This window comes from Malaclemys terrapin, chromosome 9, assembly GCF_027887155.1.
Source record: "Malaclemys terrapin pileata isolate rMalTer1 chromosome 9, rMalTer1.hap1, whole genome shotgun sequence".
Lineage (NCBI taxonomy): Eukaryota > Metazoa > Chordata > Testudines > Emydidae > Malaclemys > Malaclemys terrapin.
Window position 1 is genome coordinate 56,479,897 of NC_071513.1, and position 21,860 is coordinate 56,501,756.

The following is a 21,860-nucleotide window of genomic DNA, read 5'->3' on the forward strand; positions in this document are numbered from 1 at the left end:
ATATTTTCTATATTTTCAAATATATTGATTTCAATTACAACACAGAATACAAAGCGTATAGTGCTCACTTTATATATTTGAAAATATAGAAAATATCAAAAACTATTTAAATAAATGATATTCTATTATTGTTTAACAGCAATTAATTTTTTAATTGCTTGACAGTCCTCCTTAAAAGTAAATATGTGCACTGTAAAAAAACAAAAGAAATAGTATTTTTCAATTCATCTAATACAAGTACTGTAGTGCAATCTTCTTTATCGTGAAAGTTGAACTTACAAGCGTAGAATTATGTACAAAAATGAACTACATTCAAAAATAAAACAATGTAAAACTTTAGAGCCTACAAGTCCACTCAGTCCTACTTCTTGTCCAGCCAATCGCTCAGACAAACAAGTTTGTTTACATTTGCAGGAGATAATGCTGCCCACTTCTTGTTTACAATATCACCTGAAAGTGAGAACAGGCGTTTGCATGGCATTGTTGTAGCCAGCATTGCAAGATATTTATGTGCCAGATGCACTTAAGATTCATATGTCCCTTCATGCTTCAACCATCATTCCAGAGGATGATAACAGGTTCTGCTCGATAACCATCCAAAGCAGTGCAGACCGACACATGTTCATTTTCATCATCTGAGTCAGATGCCACCAGCATTTTCTTTTTTGATGGTTTGAGTTCTGTAGTTTCTGCATCGGAGTGTTGCTCTTTTAAGACTTCTGAAAGCATGTTCCACACCTCATCTCTCTGAGATTTTGGAAGGCACTTCAGATTCTTAAACCTGGGGTTGAGTGATGTAGCTATCTTTAGAAATCTCACATTGGTACCTTCTTTGTGTTTTGTCAAATCTGCAGTGAAAATGTTCCTAAAACGAACAACACGTGTTGGATTGTCATCTAAGACTGCTGTAACATGAAATATATGGCAGAATGCGGGTAAAACAGAGCAGGAGACATACAATTCCCCCCCCCAAGGAGTTCAGCCACAAATTTAATTAATGCATTATTTTTTTAAAGAGCATCATCAACATGGAAGCATGTCCTCTCGAATCGTGGCCAAAGCATGAAGGGGCATACAAATGTTTAGCATATCTGGCATGTAAATACCTTGCAGTGCCGGCTACAAAAGTGCCATGTGAACGCCTGTTCTCACTTTCAGGTGACATTTGTAAATAAGAAGCGGGCAGCATTATCTCCCGTAAATGTAAACAAACGTGTTTGTCTTAGCGACTGGCTGAACAAGAAATAGGACTGAGTGGACTTGTAGGCTCTAAAGTTTAACATTGTTTTGTTTGTGAGTGCAGTTATGTAACAAAAAAATCTACATTTTTAAGTTGCACTTTCATGATAAAGAGATTGTGCTACAGTATTTGTTGTTGTCAGTAGCTACCAGTGTGATGCTCTGCTCTTGTTCGATGATGAAAACAGTCGGCTGCGTGCGTGTTCCCTCTGTGTGCAGCCCCGGCTCTGCGCAGATAGCTGACACAGCAAACCCTGAGAGAACCCCCAAAGACCACAGACTCTAGTAAGGTACGAAGGAACCCGAGCCAGGTTTATTGTCAAATGAAGCATAGTAATAGTTTCCCGTAGACTCTACAAGACATACTACGAATTTGTGATCCCTGGCAATGGACCGGCTCAGTCAGTGGCGGGACTTTCCACTGCCCCCTAGGCCAGACAAAGATGCGCACTCCGGGACCTACTTTTATACAGTTACAGGACAGATTACTCATCCCTACTGATGTATTTAGGTACAGCCCCTTGGCTCATTAGGGTGCTGTCTTCCCCTTTGATCATGTTGTTTCAAACAAACAGATCTATCCATCATGCTGTCCTTTTGACCCTGTCTTTAAGATGCACCTGCCTGTTCCTTGTTATGTCTGTGGAGTGTCCTCATATCGGGATGTCCAGGTGCCATCTTGGCATAAGTTCCTCTTATTAACACTTATATGTGAATGCACCTGCTTCTAACAACCCTCTTCTCGCCAACTTCTGTGAGCAGGGCCTGCCTCTGACTCACAGCCCAGCTTTTGCTTAGCAATGCCTGGAAGTACTTTGGTTCAGGCTTCAGGTCTCTGACACAAGAGGTGAATTGAAAAATACTATTTCTTTTGTTTGCCATTTTTACAGTGCAAATATTTGTAATAAAAATGCTATAAAGTGAGCACTCTCTACTTTGTATTCTCCGTTGTAATTGAAATTAATATATTGGAAAATGTAGACAAACATTCAAAATATTTAATACATTTCAATTGGTATTCTAGTGCGATTAATCATGATTAATTTTTTTAATCACAATTAATTTTTGAGTTAATTGTATGAGTTAACCGCAATTAATTGACAGCTCTACTTTTAAGCTAATTTTCTTATTCATCACTTTTGAATACTTGGGGCTGGCGATATGGAGGTTGTGCAAGGTCTCGCTGTCTGTGCCAGTGAGGTTGTGATGCACCAGATAGCTGGGGAGTGAGAAGATTGCCCAGAGGCCAGGGCCGTTTGTGTGGGAGGGCAGAGTTGATAAAGTCTTGTGCCCCATGCTGTGTAAAGGAATTTTATGAATGATGTGAGTCTATGCCTATAATGGAGAGGAGGGGAGAGAAGAGAAGGGGGCCACCCTGTGTTGTGATGGTCCAGGACCAGAGGGTTCTGGGTTGAGTCAGGAATGTTTCGGCTCCCTAGAGAAACCTTGTTCCTGATGGAGGTGATTCATAGATTCATAGATTCATAGATTATAGGACTGGAAGGGACCTCGAGAGGTCATCGAGTCCAGTCCCCTGCCCGCATGGCAGGACCAAATACTGTCTAGACCATCCCTGATAGACATTTATCTAACCTACTCTTAAATATCTCCAGAGACGGAGATTCCACAACCTCCCTAGGCAATTTGTTCCAGTGTTTAACCACCCTGACAGTTAGGAACTTTTTCCTAATGTCCAACCTAGACCTCCCTTGCTGCAGTTTAAACCCATTGTTTCTGGTTCTATCCTTAGAGGCTAAGGTGAACAAGTTCTCTCCCTCCTCCTTATGACACCCTTTTAGATACCTGAAAACTGCTATCATGTCCCCTCTCAGTCTTCTCTTTTCCAAACTAAACAAACCCAATTCTTTCAGCCTTCCTTCATAGGTCATGTTCTCAAGACCTTTAATCATTCTTGTTGCTCTTCTTTGGACCCTTTCCAATTTCTCCACATCTTTTTTAAAATGCGGCGCCCAGAACTGGACACAATACTCCAGCTGAGGCCTAACCAGAGCAGAGTAGAGCGGAAGAATGACTTCTCGTGTCTTGCTCACAACACACCTGTTAATACATCCCAGAATCATGTTTGCTTTTTTTGCAACAGCATCACACTGTTGACTCATATTTAGCTTGTGGTCCACTATAACCCCTAGATCCCTTTCTGCCGTACTCCTTCTTAGACAGTCTTTTCCCATTCTGTATGTGTGAAATTGATTTTTCCTTCCTAAGTGGAGCACTTTGCATTTGTCTTTGTTAAACTTCATCCTGTTTAACTCAGACCATTTCTCCAATTTGTCCAGATCATTTTGAATTATGACCCTGTCCTCCAAAGTAGTTGCAATCCCTCCCAGTTTGGTATCATCCGCAAACTTAATAAGCGTACTTTCTATGCCAATATCTAAGTCGTTGATGAAGATATTGAACAGAGCCGGTCCCAAAACAGACCCCTGCGGTACCCCACTCGTTACGCCTTTCCAGCAGGATTGGGAACCATTAATAACAACTCTCTGAGTACGGTTATCCAGCCAGTTATGCACCCACCTTATAGTAGCCCCATCTAAATTGTATTTGCCTAGTTTATCGATAAGAATATCATGCGAGACCGTATCAAATGCCTTACTAAAGTCTAGGTATACCACATCCACCGCTTCACCCTTATCCACAAGGCTCGTTATCCTATCAAAGAAAGCTATCAGATTGGTTTGACATGATTTGTTCTTCACAAATCCATGCTGGCTGTTCCCTATCACCTTACCACCTTCCAAGTGTTTGCAGATGATTTCCTTAATTACTTGCTCCATTATCTTCCCTGGCACAGAAGTTAAACTAACTGGTCTGTAGTTTCCTGGGTTGTTTTTATTTCCCTTTTTATAGATGGGCACTATATTTGCCCTTTTCCAGTCTTCTGGAATCTCTCCCGTCTCCCATGACTTTTCAAAGATAATAGCTAGAGGCTCAGATACCTCCTCTATTAGCTCCTTGAGTATTCTAGGATGCATTTCATCAGGCCCGGGTGACTTGCAGGCATCTAACTTTTCTAAGTGATTTTTAACTTGTTCTTTTTTTATTTTATCCGCTAAACCTACCCCCTTCCCATTAGTATTCACTATGTTAGGCATTCCTTCTGACTTCTCGGTGAAGACCGAAACAAAGAAGTCATTAAGCATCTCTGCCATTTCCAAGTTTCCTGTTACTGTTTCTCCCTCTTCACTAAGCAGTGGGCCTACCCTGTCTTTGGTCTTCCTCTTGCTTCTAATGTATTGATAAAAAGTCTTCTTGTTTCCTTTTATTCCCGAAGCTAGTTTGAGCTCATTTTGTGCCTTTGCCTTTCTAATCTTGCCCCTGCATTCCTGTGTTGTTTGCCTATATTCATCCTTTGTAATCTGTCCTAATTTCCATTTTTTATATGACTCCTTTTTATTTTTTAGATCGTGCAAGATATCGTGGTTAAGCCAAGGTGGTCTTTTGCCACATTTTCTATCTTTCCTAACCAGCGGAATAGCTTGCTTTTGGGCCCTTAATAGTGTCCCTTTGAAAAACTGCCAACTCTCCTCAGTTGTTTTTCCCCTCAGTCTTGATTCCCATGGGACCTTACCTATCAGCTCTCTGAGCTTCCCAAAATCCGCCTTCCTGAAATCCATTGTCTCTATTTTGCTGTTCTCCCTTCTACCCTTCCTTAGAATTGCAAACTCTATGATTTCATGATCACTTTCACCCAGGCTGCCTTCTACTTTCACATTCTCAACGAGTTCCTCCCTATTTGTTAAAATCAAGTCTAGAACAGCTTCCCCCCTAGTAGCTTTTTCAACCTTCTGAAATAAAAAGTTGTCTCCAATGCAGTCCAAGAATTTGTTGGATAGTCTGTGCCCCGCTGTGTTATTTTCCCAACATATATCCGGATAGTTGAAGTCCCCCATCACCACCAAATCTTGGGCTTTGGATGATTTTGTTATTTGCTTGAAAAAAGCCTCATCCACCTCTTCCACCTGGTTAGGTGGCCTTTAGTAGGGGGGCCACTTAGGGATCTAGGGCAAAATCAGTACTTGGTCCTGCTAGTGAAGGTAGGGTTACCATTCGTCCGGATTTACCCGGACATGTCCTCCTTTTGTGTGCTAAAAATAGCGTCCGGGGGGAATTTGTAAAGCACTCACAATGTCCGGGATTAGCAGAGCGAGCGGCTGGGAGGGCTGCAGGGAAGTCCCGGGCTGGACTCAGGAGCAGCTGTAGAGGAGCCGGATCCGCCCTGCATTCTGAGCCGGCAGCTCCCTTGCAGCCCAGTCCAGCAGCACTGTGCAGGGCCAGACCGGGTTTTGTTGTGCAGGGCCAGACCGGGTTTTGTTGTGCTGGGGAGCTCAGCCACGTGTCCGGCTCGGCTGCACAGAGCCCAACACCCTGTTCTGAGCAGCAGGGTAAGGGGGGCAGGAGAAGGGGCAGGGAGGTTCTGGAGGTGGCAGTCAAGAAACGGGGGGGGCTTTTTGGGGGGAGTGGAGAAAGTTTTGGGCAGTCAGGGTACAGGTAGGGGGTAGGGTCCTGGGGGACAGTTGGGGGGGGGTCTTAGGAGGGGGCAGTTAGGGGACAAGGAACAGGGAGTCTTAGGTAGGGGGTGGGGTTCTGGAGGGCAGTTAGGAGCAGGGGTCCCAGGAGGGGGCAGTCAGGGGACAAGGAGCAGGGGGGGGTGTTTGGGAGTTCTGGGGGGGGCTGTCAGGTGGCAGGAGTGGGGAGAGGGATCGGAGCAGTCAGGGGACAGGGAGCAGAGAGGTTTAGATGGGTTGGGAGTTCTGGGGGGGGGCTGTCAGGGGGTGGGGAGTGGTTGGATGGGGCGTGGGAGTCCCAGGGGTCTGTCTGGGGGTGGGGGTGTGGATAAGGGTTGGGGCAGTCAGGGGACAAGAGGCAGGGAGGCTTAGATAGGGAGTGGAGTCCTGGGGGGCAGTTAGGGGCAGGGGTCCCAGGAGGGGGCAGTCAGGGGACAAGGAACGGGGGGAGGGTTGGGGGTTCTGGGGGGGCGGGAAGTGGGAGGGGCAGGGGCGGGGCTAGGGCGGGGCTCCTCCCGTCCTCTTTTTTTCTTGCTGAAATATGGTAACCCTAAGTGAAGGCAGGGGGCTGGACTCAATGACCTTTCAGGGTCCCTTCCAGCTCTAGGAGATGGGATATCTCCATTAACTAACTAACCTAGCATGACATCTCCCTTGTTTTTTACCCCTTTTAGCCTAACCCAGAGACTCTCAACACTTCCGTCTCCTATGTCCATCTCTACCTCAGTCCAAGTGTGTACATTTTTAATATATAAGGCAACACCTCCTCCCTTTTTCCCCTGTCTATCCTTCCTGAGCAAGCTGTACCCATCCACACCAACATTCCAATCATGTGTATTATCCCACCAAGTTTCAGTGATGCCAACAATGTCATAGTTGTATTTATTTATTAGCACTTCCAGTTCTTCCTGCTTATTCCCCATACTTCTCGCATTTGTATATAGGCATCTAAGATACTGGTTTGATCTTTCCTCCCAGTTTTGTCCTGACTCTCCTTTTTCTCTGCCAATATAGCCCACACTCCCTCTCGTTTCCGACCCATCTCCCCGGTCTCCATGTTCCCCACTTACCTGTGGGCTTTGCTCACCTGTCCCCGTCGAACCTAGTTTAAAGCCCTCCTCACTAGGTTAGCCAGTCTGTGCCCGAATAGGGTCTTTCCTCTCCTCGAAAGGTGAACGCCATCTCTGCCTAGCAGTCCTTCCTCGAATAGCATCCCGTGGTCTAGGAAGCCAAAGCCCTCCTGGCGACACCATCTTCGCAGCCAGGCATTCACCTCCATGATGCATCTGTCTCTGCCTGGGCCCCTACCTTTGACAGGAAGAATTGAAGAGAATACCACCTGCGCTCCAAACTCCTTCACCCGTACTCCCAGAGCCCTGTAGTCACTCTTGATCCGCTCAGTGTCACACCGCGCAGTATCATTTGTGCCCACATGGATGAGTAGCATGGGGTAGTAGTCAGAGGGCTGGATAATCCTCGACAATGCCTCCGTAACGTCTCGGATACGGGCCTCCGGCAGGCAGCATACCTCCCGAGATGAAATGTCAGGGCGACAGATGGGCGCCTCTGTCCCCCTCAGCAGAGAGTCTCCGACCACAACTACCCTACGTTTCCTATTCGCAGTGGTGGCAGCAGACTTTCCAGCCTTAGGGGTACGAGGCTTCTCCTCCTTTACTGTAGGGAGTGATTCTTTCTTTCCTGTATCAAGAAGAGCATAATGGTTACCTATAACCACGGCAGGAGGGTTCGGAGCAAGGGTGGAGCACTGCCTGCTGCCAGAAGTAACCAGCTGCCAGTGTCCACCCTGAGCCATCTCCTCCTCCACCAGTGGTGTATCAGCAGTCCTGTGTACTGGGACAGCTACCTCAGCTGTCTCCACATGGACACTGTCGAGGAATTGCTCGTGGATACGGATGCTCCTCAACCTAGCCACCTCCTCCTGTAGCTCTCCCACCTGCTGCCTGAGAGATTCCACCAGCAGGCACCTCTCACATTGGATGGTCCCCCAGCCTGGATATCAGTAAGTGGAAATTGCAAGTTACAGTCTTTGCAAAACCACACCAGGATCCGGGTAGAGGCATCCATGCTCAGGCGCTCTGTCTGGCTACAGGCACAGGTGGAGGAGACAGTAGCAGTGCTGGCACAGGTTTTGCGGGTCTTCCTAACCATCGTAAGCCTCCCTCTGTCAAACTCCCATCTTCAGCCCCCTGTCAGCTGAAAGGGTTGTTTAAGCAAACAGTTATGAATGTAGTTGCTTTATAGGTATTAAGGGGAATCAAGAGAAAACAGATGGAACCGGCAAGGGACCCTCGCCCCCTTCCTGCTCCCCTTCCAAACTCCCTTGCGAAACTCCCTGTTAGCAGCCCCTGGTCGCAAAAGCTCCCTGGTCGCTTGTGCGCTGCTTTATAAAGCCCTGGCCTGTATGAATGCCCCGCCCACTGATGAAGGCTCAGCCACTTACCAGAGGCTTCTAGCTTTCAAACCTTCCTTTGATATCTTTGGTCCTGTGGTTATGGGGGGTGGGGCTGGATAGAAAGCAGTATCACAAACCCCAAACGTTAAAAAGAAGAGTCAGGCCCCTTTAAAACAAGTAATATGCTTGGGGTTCTTTTTCTTACCCTTCTGGTTTCTGGGCCATTCTGTTCACGTGGATCATGTTTTTTCTATATTTCTGCACAGGCATGAGTGCTAGAAATGTCACTTATTTTTTTCAGTGAAAGCTGAAATTTGCACATAGTAACATGACTCTAGGAAGTGGAGTCATGTTAAAATAAATAAGTAAAATACCTACTTATTTTCCTACTTGCTTAAATGCTTTAAGTAAAATATCAGTTATTGCGAGGCTCACAGTAAAACCACAAGAGTTGGCAATGCTGGGATTGTCACAGCCTCTATTTCAGTTATTATTATTTGCACTAATGTTACATGTTAGAGGCCCCTGCTGAGATTTCCCATTGCACTGAGCACTGTACGGATATATAGTAAGAGACTGGTGCTTCCAGAAAAACTCACCCCAGATAGGAAGGCAGGGCCGCCCAGAGGGGGGGGCAATTGGGGCAATTTGCCCCAGGCCCCGGACTCCACAGGGACCCCCACAAGAATATAGTATTCTATAGTATTGCAACTTTTTTTATGGAAGGGGTCCCCAAAATTGCTTTGCCCCAGGCCCCCTGAATCCTCTGGGCGGCCCTGTAGGAAGGACAAACTAGGGAGTCAGGGGAACCAGAGACTCAGGGAAGGGAATGACTTGCCTGAGGTCACCCAGCAGGTCAGTGCAGAGCTGGGAGTAGAACCCAGGTGCATGGGTGCTAGAAATAGGGCTGCTGCCACACCCCCTGGTTTGAAGGGTTTTCCATTATATACAGGATTTACAGTTTGGCTAAATGGCTCTCAGCACCCCTGCTGTGCAAATTGTTCCAGCACCACTGTCCAGGTGTCCTGAGTCCATATCTAAGGCCTGATTCACTAACCACGCTGCCTCAGCTTTGAAAACTCGTACTGAGTGAATCGGAAGTTACTGAAGGCTGGTGCAGGTCTCCTCCTGCTTCTGTGTTGTGAGGAGGAGAAGAGAATTGGAGAGGCTCAGAAAGAGTGTCCTTTGAGCTCTCGGAGCTCCCATATAGAACCTGTGTATTACTATGTTGTGGTTTGCAAGTGTACATGTACACACACATGCCCACTCTGCGATGAAAGGGAATCCTGTGGAGAGAAGAAGTCCTCTCTGCTTACAGGGGGAAAAGTGAAGAGAGAGTTAGGAGATAAGAAATCCTCTCGCCTCCTCCCAGCCCCCTCCCCCCCGCCCCACCATCTCTGAGAGGCTAGCTTTACAGGACTCGGTGGGACAGACAGCACGGTGTGCCAGCAAACTGAATGGAAAATTGCAATCAGAGAGGCTCCAGCAATTGCATTGCTTTCACTTTTTAAAAACGATTCCCTGGCAAGTTAAAGTCTTTAAAATGTGTTAGGAAAAAGATTCCATGTTCCTAGAAAATACCAAAAGCAGCAAAGACGAGTGGCTACCTCATTAGCCACCCATAAATTCTACTTCTATTTAATTAAATTAAACAAGATTCCTTCTTCCTAAAAGTATTTGGAATAATTTTAGCAAACAGTAACCAAAACTATTCTAACATTGACTTACCAGCTCCTTTAAACAAATATTTTAAGTGAAACCACTAAAAATTAAATAAATATGACTTCCTCCCATCATACCTCCTGACACCTGGGTGCGGAGGAGGAGGAAGAGCCATAGGAAGGCAGCAGATGGACAGGACAGGAAGAGAGCCTGCCTACATCACTTCAGGGTACTGGGATGGCTTCTAGAAGGAAAAGGTTCCCAGACTCCAAGTGAGGTGACTGCCCCTGGGCAGCAATAGTCGCTGGAGGGCGAGGAGGCATACTAACACAGAAGGTCCCTTCATCTCCCTCCACCACCCAAAAAAGGCCTTCTGCTTCCTCCTCTCATTGAGTTCCATCTTCCCAGGGCCACCTGCCCTACTCTAGAACCCTGCTGTCAGGAAAGGATTGAGCCCACAGGCCCTATGCCAAGAAGAGCAGTGTCCCTGTGGGGTGTATCTTTACTTTCTGCTGTTTGGGGTTCTGAGCCTGGTGGTGTTTCTTCTTAGAAGCATTGACACCTCTTATAACGAATGTCTGTGTAATACTAGAATTGTAAACAATAGTATAATGATGCTAGTATTTTTTTTCCCGTCACTGGGGTTCTTTTGGCTACATATTTTTTAGCAGTATGGATGTGTGATCTTCGATTTGTGGGCTACTATGTATCTTATCCATGAGACAGACTTGCATTATGTTTTTTATGCATTCCTCAGAGGGCAGAGTTAAGGTTGTTTGTTGTCATCTTGGTGACTATAGTTCAGTAGGGCTGATTTGCTAGAGGATTTGACTGTGAGCATATCTTTGGGTGAGAATGTGGAAGAAGGTAATGGATGTGTGCACACGGCTTTATTCTGTATTTCTTGGGTTTTGTGGTTTTATATTTGGCATTGTTGTCTCTTGGCAACCTTAACTGATTTACACAGAGTGTTTTTTATTTGAAGTTCCTTGTCTTTTAAAAATGTTTCAAATAAAGACATTGAAAAAACAGACAGGAAGCTTAAAGTTTATTTTTTTTTAAATAATATATGGTTATCCAATTAGCCTCCATGAGACTCCCTCTCATGTAGTTGTTGCATGTGGCAATGATACTGTCCCTAGTAAAGTTGTCTGCTATTTCCCATTGCTCACAATGGAACTGAAGCCAGGCATCTCCCAGGAAAAATGGCCACCCTATGTTTGGTTCTGTAGTTAGAAGACTGGACAAGAGACTGTTCGGTATCAGGGGAATGTTGACATCACAGGTGGGCTCATCAGCCCTCTGTTTCTGCCATGTTACTGTAAACTAGCTGAGTAAGCTAGTTAATTAGGGTTACCATATTTTGTGCCTCCAAATGGAGGACACTCCACGGGCCCCGGCCCCGCCCCCAGCCCCGCCCACGCTCCCGCCCCAACTCCGCGCCCTCCCCAAAGTCTCCGCCCCCTCCCCTGCTTCCCGCGAACATTTAATTTGCGGGAAGCCTGAATCAGGTAAGAGGGGGATGGGGGGAGGAGGTGCGGCCCAGGCTGGCCCCCCCGGCCGACCACCCCCGGCCCGCCCAGCACTGCCTGCCGGCCCCCGGCGGCCCGGCGCACCCTCGCGGCTCCCGGCCCGGTGCACCTCCGCGGCCCGGTGCACCCCCCGGCCCCGCGACCCCGGCCCGGCCCCCCGGCCCGGCGCACCCCCGCGGCTCCGCGGCCCGGCGCACCCCCCGGCCCCGCGACCCCGGCCCGGCCCCCCGGCCCGGCGCACCCCCGCGGCTCCGCGACCCCGGACCGGCCCACCCGGCCCGGCGCACCCCCCCCAGCCCCGCGGCCCCCCGGCCCGGCGCACCCCCGCGGCTCCCGGCCTGGCGCACCCCCCGGCCCGGCCCCCCGGCCCGGTGCACCCCCGCGGCTCCCGGCCCGGCGCACCCCCGCGGCCCGGTGCACCCCCCGGCCCCGCGACCCCGGCCCGGCCCCCCGGCCCGGCGCACCCCCGCACCCCCGCGGCCCCCCCAGCGGCCCGGCCCGGCGCACCCCCCAGTGGCCCGGCCCCGCGGGCCCGGACCGGCTCCCGGCACCGCGCCCCCTGCTCCCCGCCCGGCCCCGCACCCAGCCCGGCCCGGCACTGCGACCCCGGCCCGGCCCCGCACCAGCCCCGGCCGAGCCCTCCCTCCCTCCCGATTTTCCCGGACATGCCTGGCTTTTGGGGATTTCCCCCCGGACGGGGATTTGAGCCCCCAAAAGCCAGACATGTCCGGGAAAATCCGGACGTATGGTAACCCTAAGTTAATGGTTAATAACTTTGTCTTTTTCCAACAAAAATAAGGTATTATTTATCAATGTGTAATCTGATGACTATTTTCTACTATTTCACATTAAAAGTGTTTAAGAAAGCCCCAGAACAAAGATTCCCATGTCCTGTCTTTAAAAAAAAAAAAAAAGTTTTTTTTTTTTTTTTAATTCTAAATTTACAACCTCATAATTTAGGTTTTCCAAAAGTACTTAAAATTAGAATATGCTCAGGCTTATAATTTTAATGACTTTTCTCCAGAAAATATTAAAGTGAACAGAACTAAAAGACTACAGAGGTTCATTAAAGGGATGGCCTAGTGTGCCTCCCTAATAACTGTAATCCATTATAGGCAGAATGGTGAATGGGATGAGATTGCGTAGTGAATGAGGCAGGGGTCTGCAGGGAGTGAAAGGATGCTCTTGTGGACTAGGACACAGGACTACCAGCTTCTATCTCTGGTTCTGCCCCAGATTTCCTGTGTGGTGTTAGGCAAATAACCTAGGCCCAGATTCAGGAAAGCACTTAAGCACATGCTCAAGTCTTGTTCTGAGCTATCTGCTTAAATGCCTTTCCTACAAAGAAATACTCTTCTGAGCTGGGACCGTAAACCAGACTTTTCAGATGAGACTACTAATTCTGTGTTCCTTGTCTCCTGGGTGCCCTCCTTGAGAACAATTTTCAAAAGTGCTGACGGCTCACAATTCCAATTGAAGTCCATGGCATCTGCCAGTGCTCATCATCTCTGAAAAATCAGGTCTTGGGCATCTCAGTTTGGGCACCCAGTCACTAAGGCTCCTAGAATTATGAGACACTCTTGCAAATCTTGGCTTTAATCTCTTTGGGCCTCAGTTTTTCTATCTGGAAAAGGGGATAATAATACTGCCCTGCCTCGTGTGTCTGTTATGAGGGTGAATTCAGGCCCTCAGGAACTGTAGTGATGAACCCCATAGAAATAAGCTTCTATTTCCATGAGGAAACAAACAAACAAACAGAAAAGCCCAACAACTCATTCAGTGCAGGAGTTGGCTGCTGTGCAGTTAACCAGCCATGGGGGCCACACACTGAATGATGAGGATGAAAATAAATATTGACCAGGGACTTCACTCCCTGAACACCAGCCATCCTGTGCACTGAATGAGGCAGAGGTCCTGTGGAAAAAGTAATAGTAATTGAAATTTGTATCATAATGCACATGTACCGAGGGATGGAGCTAAGGTTGTACAGACAGCTTTAATCTGGCATCTCCTAGCTTTTGGATGTTTGACTTTGCAACATTAATAATAATAATTTTGATATGGGACTTTTGTATCACTTTAGACACACCCATGACTTACTAAGTATTTTTGATGCTTGTTAATGTCTTGTGCATTCGGAACAGGAGGGTCCCCCCCCCCCTTTTTTTTTACTTCATATGGTAGGAAAAGTATTTATTTCTTGCATTATCTTTTCAGGTTCAAAATAAACAAGAGAAGAAGCTTGGGACTCCATCCCCAGCCCCTTTGAAGTCAGCAGTCAGTCCACGATCTCTTGTGACTGTGAATAAAGTCCTTATCAGTGCCCCTGTGTCCATAAACATTCCACGTTTCTACTTCCCCAAAGGGCTTCCAAGTGTCTGCAACAATCACGAGGAGACCATTGCCAGGATCGAAGCATCCTTTACTGAGTTTGAAGATGAGAGAGCCAACATTTATGAAATGGGGAAAATTGCCAAGGTAAATGTAGCCATTCAGTGGGTCACTCACAGTTTGGGGGACAGTGAAACATTAATTACATTTATTAACTATTTGCTCAATTCTAGTTGCAGTTTTATATTTTTCAGTGCACAATGAGCAAATGTACTTACAGTTTGAATGACTTACGTTAGATTAAGGAAACAACAAAACAAGAATGAACACAATTAAAGTTTCCGGGGGGAAGGATGAAGTGTGTCACCTCTGATACACACTGAGTCAGATCTGACTCACAAAATGGCAGCTTCCCTGGCCAACAGGCAGACCTCTTAGAAATGCAAAGGAGTTTAGCAAAGAACACATTCACAACTGTTACATACAGCATAGTTGCAAATAATTTGTCCAGGGCATATAGAGCTAAATTCTGACCTCACTTATGCTGGTGCAAATCCAGACTAACTGTTGGAATAAATGGGTTTATACCAGGATTAGACTGGTGTGAGATCAGGAACTAATCCTCTGCCTGTTTTTCTGTTCACTAATTGTCCATAACAGGTTCAGGTTTTCTCAACTTTATTTGTAATTTGAAATTAATCACCAAACTTCTATAATTTTTAGCCTTTATATTTTTAATGAGTGCTTTATTATGAGCATTCAGGATCTGAAACTAGGAATTCACGCTGTTGGTTAGTTTTGACTGGAAACCTGTCACAGATCCAGGTCCCCAGATGCATTGGTGCTAGTCTGTGCCACTAGGGAGGAGTGCTGGTGTACTTCAACTGCAGACATTACCAGTTGCCTCATTTGAGCTCAGCTTTCTGCCACTGTGATCCTGAGGTGGCATGAAGCAGGCCTACTCTATGGCTATGATTACACTTGAAGCTAGGGCTGTGATTCCCAGCGTATGTAGATGTACTTACACCAGCTCTCATTGAGATAGCATGCTAAAAATAGTAGTGTACCCAGGGTAGCATGGACAGTGGTGAGCAGCGGCACAGACTCGTCATGCTGAGTACATACCCTAGGGGTTCAGGCAGGTTTCTAGTAGGGACACTGCTTGGTAACACCACCTCCAGCACAACAGTCTCTTTTAGCACATGATTAGCAGAAGAGGGATATGGCCAGCTAAACCCCATGTTGCACTGATCCTTGGATGCTCAGTTTGTATAATGCAGACATAGGAGTTCAGCAGCTTTAGAGTTCTAACAGTCAGCAAATAAGAGCCTGGATCTGGGGAACACAACACCTGGTTCAGGAGCAATTGGCCACATTACCCTATTCTTTCATGTTTCAAGTATGTACTCTCCTCACGCTGTTAATGGTATAGCAACCATAACATAAATTCTCATTTATTCAATATACATTGTTCATTGATGCTGTAGCTGGAACAGTGACACTTCATCCAGGAGGGGCATTCTAGTTTCATGAGCAAAAATTTTGGGGAGACTGAGACTGGCTTTGTAATAAAGATGACAGCAGCTGTCAGAACGCACCCTCTGAAAAGATGCCCAGGAAACCATCAAGTGTGGGACAAAAAGGTTTAATGACTCACATTATGTGTCATGCAAGGGCAGCAAAGGTGTCTGTTGGGGCCTTGCCAGACTCAAAACAGAAAAAGCAGCATGGCTGTGCAGAGGAGACCAGTGCTTCAATCAATGGTACATCGAGACATCCCTGGGTCAGCACATTATCTGATGGCATCAAGCTGTGACAAGGTCCACTGCTGCAATACAGTAGTACTGATATGACTCTAGATTCAGGGTTCTGAAGGAAGTGCAATAGAACTAGCAGCCTTTATTAATAAAACAGCACAGTGTGAATCTCTGTCCTTTCTCATTGCATACCTAGTCCTGGCTCATGTACAGTGGACTGAAATCAGGATGGTCACATCCAAAAGTAGTTATTCAGCTGGCTGGTGCTCTGGTAGGAAGAGGGACAACCACAGGAAAAAGTTAGTGGAAGGCGCCAAGGAGAAAACTTTGTTCAACATAAAAAAAGATAAGCCTGTGAGAGAGGCTTTCAGTGGAAGGTGGGGCTTGTTTCTCAATTAGTGCTTCCTAGCATTTCCCCTTTCCAACCAGAATCACTTTGGTTGTGCCTGGATTCAGCTTGAGCCAGCTGCTCCCCATCCAAGAGACGATCTCTTGTAGGCATTCTAGGGTGACCAGATGTCCCGATTTTATAGGGACAGTCCTGATATTTGGGGCTTTTTCTTATATAGGCTCCTATTACCCCCCATCCCCGTCCCGATTTCTCACACTTGCTATCTGGTCAGTCTAAGGCATTCTGACCTCTTGGTGGTGGTTGCATCAGTTGAGAATGAGATAGAGAGTTGTGTTATTGGCATGCTGTTGCCAGCGGAGCTCGTGGTTTCCCAGTGGTCTCATGGAGATTTTGAGACAAAGCAGGGATAGTATGACTCGACAAAGGCCTTCAGAGAGGAGGAGCAGTTACCCATCTCACTCTCTGGAGAGGAACGATAGGGGCTGGAGCTACAACAGAGCTGGGCTATCTACTCCTGCTGTGTCACATAGTAGGGTTACCATTCGTCCGGATTCCCCCGGACATGTCCGGCTTTTTTCAGTTAAAAATAGCGTCCGGGGGGAATTTGTCAATGTCCGGATTTCCCCCCATGCAGAGCACGCAGGGCTTACAGGGCAGCTGGCCGGATTGTGCCACTCGCACAGGGCTCCGGCAGCCAAAGCCCCTCCTCCACTTCCCCCTCCTCTCTCCTGCAACTTGACACCACTCCCCTCCTCTCCCTCCCTCCCCCTCCCCCCTGCATTCGCAGATCGCCGGCTGGCCGTTCGCCTCGGCCTCCGGCAGTCTGGAGCTCCGACCCTGCTCCCCTCCCCCGCTGCCGAGTGCGCCGCTCTGCAGCACAGTAAGGGGGCCGGGGGTCAGAGAAGTGGCAGGGAGGTTCTGGGGGGGGGGTAGTCAAGAGACAGGGAGCAGGGGGAGGGTTGGATGGGTCAGGAGTTCAGGGGGGGCTGTCTGGGGGTAGGGGGTATAAGGTTTTGGGCAGTCAGAGTACAGGTGGGGGGGTCTCAGGAGGGGGCAGTCAGGGGACAAGGAGCAAGGAGGCTTAGGTAGGGGGTGGGGTTCTGGGGGGCAGTTAGGAGCAGGGGTCCCAGGAGGGGGCAGTCAGGGGACAAGGAGCGGGGGGGGATGTTTGGGAGTTCGGGGGGGGCTGTCAGGTGGCAGGGGTGGGGAGAGGGATCGGAGCAGTCAGGGGACAGGGAGCAGAGGGGTTTAGATGGGTCAGGAGTTCTGGGGGGGGCTGTCAGGGGACAGGTAGGGGGTAGGGTCCTAGGGGGCCAGTTAGGATGTGGGGAAGGTCTCAGGAGGGGGCAGTCAGGGGACAAGGAGCAGGGAGGCTTAGGTAGGGGGTGGAGTCCTGGGGGGCAGTTAGGGGCAGGGGTCCTGGGGGGCAGTCAGGGGACAAGGCGTGGGGGGGAGGGTTGGAGGTTCTGAGTGGGCAGGAAGTGGGAGGGAGTGGAAGGGGCAGGGGCGGGGCTAGGGCAGGATGGGGGCGGGGCTAGGGCGGGGCTCCTCCCGTCCTCTTTTTTGATTGTTGAAATATGGTAACCCTAACATAGGCGTCTTAGCAGCGCCTTGTGGTGCACTTGCAAAGGCTGGAGGGAGGTCCAGAACTATGAGCAGGGTAATGCTTAATTTGTGCCAGGGCTGAGCCCGGCACTCTGGGCCTGACAGGTCATGGCCCCAGCACTTCTGGGCTTGGCAGGTCACAGCAGGGTTGCCAACTTTCTAATCACACAAACTAAACACCCTTGCCCTGCCCCTTCTCTGAGGTCCTGCCCCTACTCACTCCATCCCCCTCCCCCATCGCTCGCTCTCCCACACTCTCACTTTCACTGGGCTGGGGCAGAGGGTTGGGGTACAAGAGGTGGTGAGGGCTCCAGCTGGGGGTGTGGGCTCTGGGGTGGGGCCTATGAGGGGTTTGGGGTGCAGGAGGGAGCTGGGGTCAAGGGGTACGGAGTGTGTGAGAGAGCTCAGGGGTGGGGCAGGGGGCTGCGGTGTGGGAGTGAGTGAGGACTCCGGCTGGGGGTGAGGGGTTTGGGGTGCAGGAGGGGGCTCTGAGCTGAGGCAGAGGGGTTGGGTGCGGGAGGAGGTTTGGGGTGTGGGCCCTGGGAGGGAGATGGGTGCAGGAAGGGGCTCAGGCATTGGGGTATGGGAGGGGCTGCTGAGTGCGGACTTCAGCCGGGCGGCGCTTACCTCTGGCTGCTCCTGGAAGCAGCCGGCATGTCCAGCTCCTAAGCTCAGGGGCAGCCATGTGGCTCTGTGCACTGCCCCTGCCTGCAGGCACTGCCCTTGCAGCTCCCATTGGTCACAGTTCCTGGCTGATGGGAGCTGTGGAGTTGGTGCTCGGGGTGGGGCACAAGGGCAGTGCGTGGAGACTCCCTAGCCGCCCCTGCGCCTAGGAGCCAGACATGTTGGCTGCTTCCGTAAACCATGCAGAGCCAGGATGGGTAGGGAGCCTGCCTTCACCCTGCTGCACCACCAACTGGACTTTTAGTGGCCTATTAAAATCTCCGGGATTGCTTTCAATAGCCACCAGGAGATTGACGCCGATTCCGCTAGACTCCTGGCCAATCCGGGAGGGTTGGCAACCCTAGTCAGTGCCCTGGCACCTCTGGGCCTGGCAGGTCACAGCCCCGGCACCTCTGGGCTTGCTGCATCAGTTTTGGATGTGAAAAAATTGCTTGAGCCCCATCACTTCTTTCATTACAAATTAAACACTGGAGCAGGGGGATCTTTTCTGTGTCTATGGCTGTGAGGAGCTTATCTTTTTAGTTCCAGTACAGCAGTCTCTGTGCTATGCTCTGGTCTGTACATAGATTGCAAGGCGTCTAGGAGTTTGGCTGATGTAACCAGCAGGCTCCAGTATGTGACTGCTTCCTCAGTTATATTGTCCAGGAGTGGGAGGTTGGAGTCACGTTGGTGGCTGGGGAGATCTGCAGGGTTGAGCTTTGGCTTCTTGATAATTGGATTGGCTGCTGCATTTTTCAAGGAATTTGGCAGGTTTGCTTCTCTGAAGCACCATGGAGATCGTAATGCACTGGTTTTCCTATGCCAGCCCTTTGAATTGCACCCAGAAGTAAAAGCCAGTGCAGATGCTGATCTCATATCCCATAGGAAATTTATTCCTAGACGCTGGAGACTGCCTCTCTCTATATGCGCCATCAGAACAAATGGGATGCTCTTGCCTATATGTAACAACATAGGGAGGGCCAGGGAGCATGGTGTTCTTGGTGGAGGCTGCTCGACTCTGTTGACTTCTTGTGTTGGCCTGGTGAGGTGTAAGGCCCAATGGGTTCTGTATCATGGTGTGAGAGCCTACAAATTAGGTTGTTTGTTGACAGAATATACAGTTCATAAATAAATAAGCCCTTTCTGTGACTGTATTAACATCCCAGCCTTCTCAGCTACCATGTATCTGTGTGTTTCATTTGCAGGAATGTGGCTGCCCTCTGTACTGGAAAGCCCCCATGTTCAATGCAGCAGGGGGAGAAAGGACGGGATTTGTATCTGTTCATTCGTTCGTAGCTATGTGGAGACAGTGAGTACACCATATAAGAACGTTCTTCCTCAGAAAAGGAAAAGGCCAGCCACCCAACTGCCTGCCCTAACACTTCTTCAGTCCTGCTTTCCTACTCACCCACCAGGCTCTTCAAACCCCTCCTCCTTCTGTCCAAATAAATCCGTATTTTAAAATCCACATTGGTTTCAGTTATCTTCCCCATCATTTACTGAATGTTTGTTTCTCCCAATGCTTTAATAGGGTCTGCAACCGTTGATTAGGAATAGCCCATATCTGCAAATGTTGTGTGTATGAGGTACAGTGACATGGACACTGAGTGAGTCTGGAGATAGTCTCATTCCCTAGAACAGTGGGTCCTACAGTAGGACTCCTACTCTGGGATGGACGGTAGAGTCCTTTAATGCTGTAAATTGTTTGGCAATCCCTATTGGAGGCACAGGATTGCTTTTGAATCTGGCCCATTTGGGAGGAGTGGGGGGAGGGAGCGCTATGCAGTCTTCTTCCAACTGCAGAGCCTCTCTTTGGCACCCTTCCTGCTTGGGCACTTCAAGTGTACGTATCCTTGCACCTCCCTGGCCTGTCTCCAAAGACCCCTCCCTGCCAAAGTGGAGCACAGCTCTGTGGCATGCAGTAGAAGTGCACCCCCGGCTCTGGCTCTCTGCAGCCTGTTCCCTCGCTCCAGTGAACCCACAACCATTCTGCTCCCTGGCATTGATTCAGGAAAGTACTTAAGTCCTGCAGACTTCATCATTATATGCTTTCCTTAATCAGGGCCCTGTCAGCCATGGGTATTTGTTTCGCTTGTTACTTTACATCCCCTGAGGTTAGCTCTACACCTCACACAGGTGGAAAGACATGGTTTCTGGAGAGCTGACAGTCTCTCACGAGTGCTGGTGCAGTGTGTGTGTGTGTGTATATATATAAAACAAGCAGTAGGGAAATGGGGCAAGAGAGGAGGAGGCTTACAGTGACCAGTCACGTTGTTGCTGGGATTAGTCCTGCTCACAGGATGGAAGCTCAGCCAGGAGAGGAGTCTAAGGAAGTATTTAAATGAGGAGATTGAAGGGCGTGATGGAGGATGTGCATCCCAAGTGCAGGGGGCAAAGAAGGTATTATGTTATTGTTGTGAGGGAAACAGGACTGGGGCTCTGCTGTCATTGTGGAGGTGTGAGGGGGAAGTAGGGGGTAAACTGGAGGTTGCCGAGATGTGGGTGGGAGTGACATGACACAGTGGGTCAGATCCTGAGGGCTTTACTTGTTTTTCATTTGTTACCAAATGTCTGAGTAAGGACGTGGCCCTGTAAGAGGAGTTTCAGTGTCTCTGGAGCATGCCATTGTCAAGGCTCCTTTCTGAATTCTCTCCTGTGGCTATTGAGAGCTCTGGCTAGGAGGCTTGGAATCACAGATGGTGTGAGATGGAACAGCTCTGTTATCTTACCCAGTCTTTGTGCCCATAGGACATGTCTGTAATATCACTTAGTTTAATTTTTAAAGTCCCAAGCAGTGTGATTTCCACCTCTTCCACAGCCCAGTTCAGTGGGCACCCTTCAAACTGCCTTTGGAGCTGTGCTCCCTAGGTATTTCCTGATCTAAATATAAAAACTGTTGGGATAACAGCATCTAGTTACCAAAGTAAAACTGTAAAATGTATAGGGATAGTCACAGTCAGATTGTTTTTGTTGACGCACATGTTGTATCATAGGTTCCTCCACTTAGTCCTAAGTAATCTCTCTTGCATACTAAATAGTTCTTATCCCTTCTTCATTGTCACAGCTTTCAAATATTTGTAGACTGGTATCATGTCCCTACTTTGTCTTTTCCTTGCCAAACTATTTTTTGATGTTTTAATCTTTCCTCAGTTTCTCCAGGCCCCTGATCATTTTTATTGCTCTTCTATGAAGACCCTTCAGTTTTCATACATTCATAGATTCCAAGGCCAGAAGGGACCATTGTGATTCTCGAGTCTGACCCCCTGTATAACCCAGAATTTCCTAGAACTTCCCCACAATAATTCCTAAAGCAGATCTTGTAGAAAAACACCCAATCTTGATTTAAACATTGTCACTGGTGGAGAATCCACCATGATCCTTGGTAAATTGTTCTAATGGTTAATTACTCTCACGATTAAAAATGTGCACCTTATTTCCAGTCTGGATTTGTCTAGCTTCAACTTCCAGTTATTGGATCATGTTACATCTTTCTCTGCTAAGAGGCCATTATTAAATATTTGTTCCCCATGTGGGTACTTACAGACTGTCATCAAGTCAACCCTTAACCATAGCCATATGGAAACAGGCCTTCATTTTAAAACATGGAAGCCTAACTTTAAACATCCAAGTCCATTTTAGGCACCTAAATAAGTAGCCTTATTTTTCAAAAGTGCTAAGCACCCACAAATCTCATTCAAGGTCAGTGGGAGCTACTTAGTGTGCAGAGGTTTTGAAAATCAGTCCACTTATTTTAATATGGCCTTGGGAGCCCAACTT

General features: G+C 48.5%; 1 protein-coding gene across 5 annotated transcripts in view; it reads left to right on the forward strand.

The window, feature by feature from the left end:
* Window positions 1-21,860, forward strand: part of PPP2R3A (protein phosphatase 2 regulatory subunit B''alpha) — a 173,994-nt gene that overhangs the window by 69,619 nt on the left and 82,515 nt on the right. For all 5 annotated transcript variants that reach the window (XM_054039288.1, XM_054039289.1, XM_054039286.1 and 2 more), the window contains 2 exons: window positions 13,593-13,853; window positions 19,289-19,392. In XM_054039288.1, the coding sequence (XP_053895263.1) occupies window positions 13,593-13,853; window positions 19,289-19,392 (365 nt within the window). The remainder of the gene's footprint in view (window positions 1-13,592; window positions 13,854-19,288; window positions 19,393-21,860) is intronic.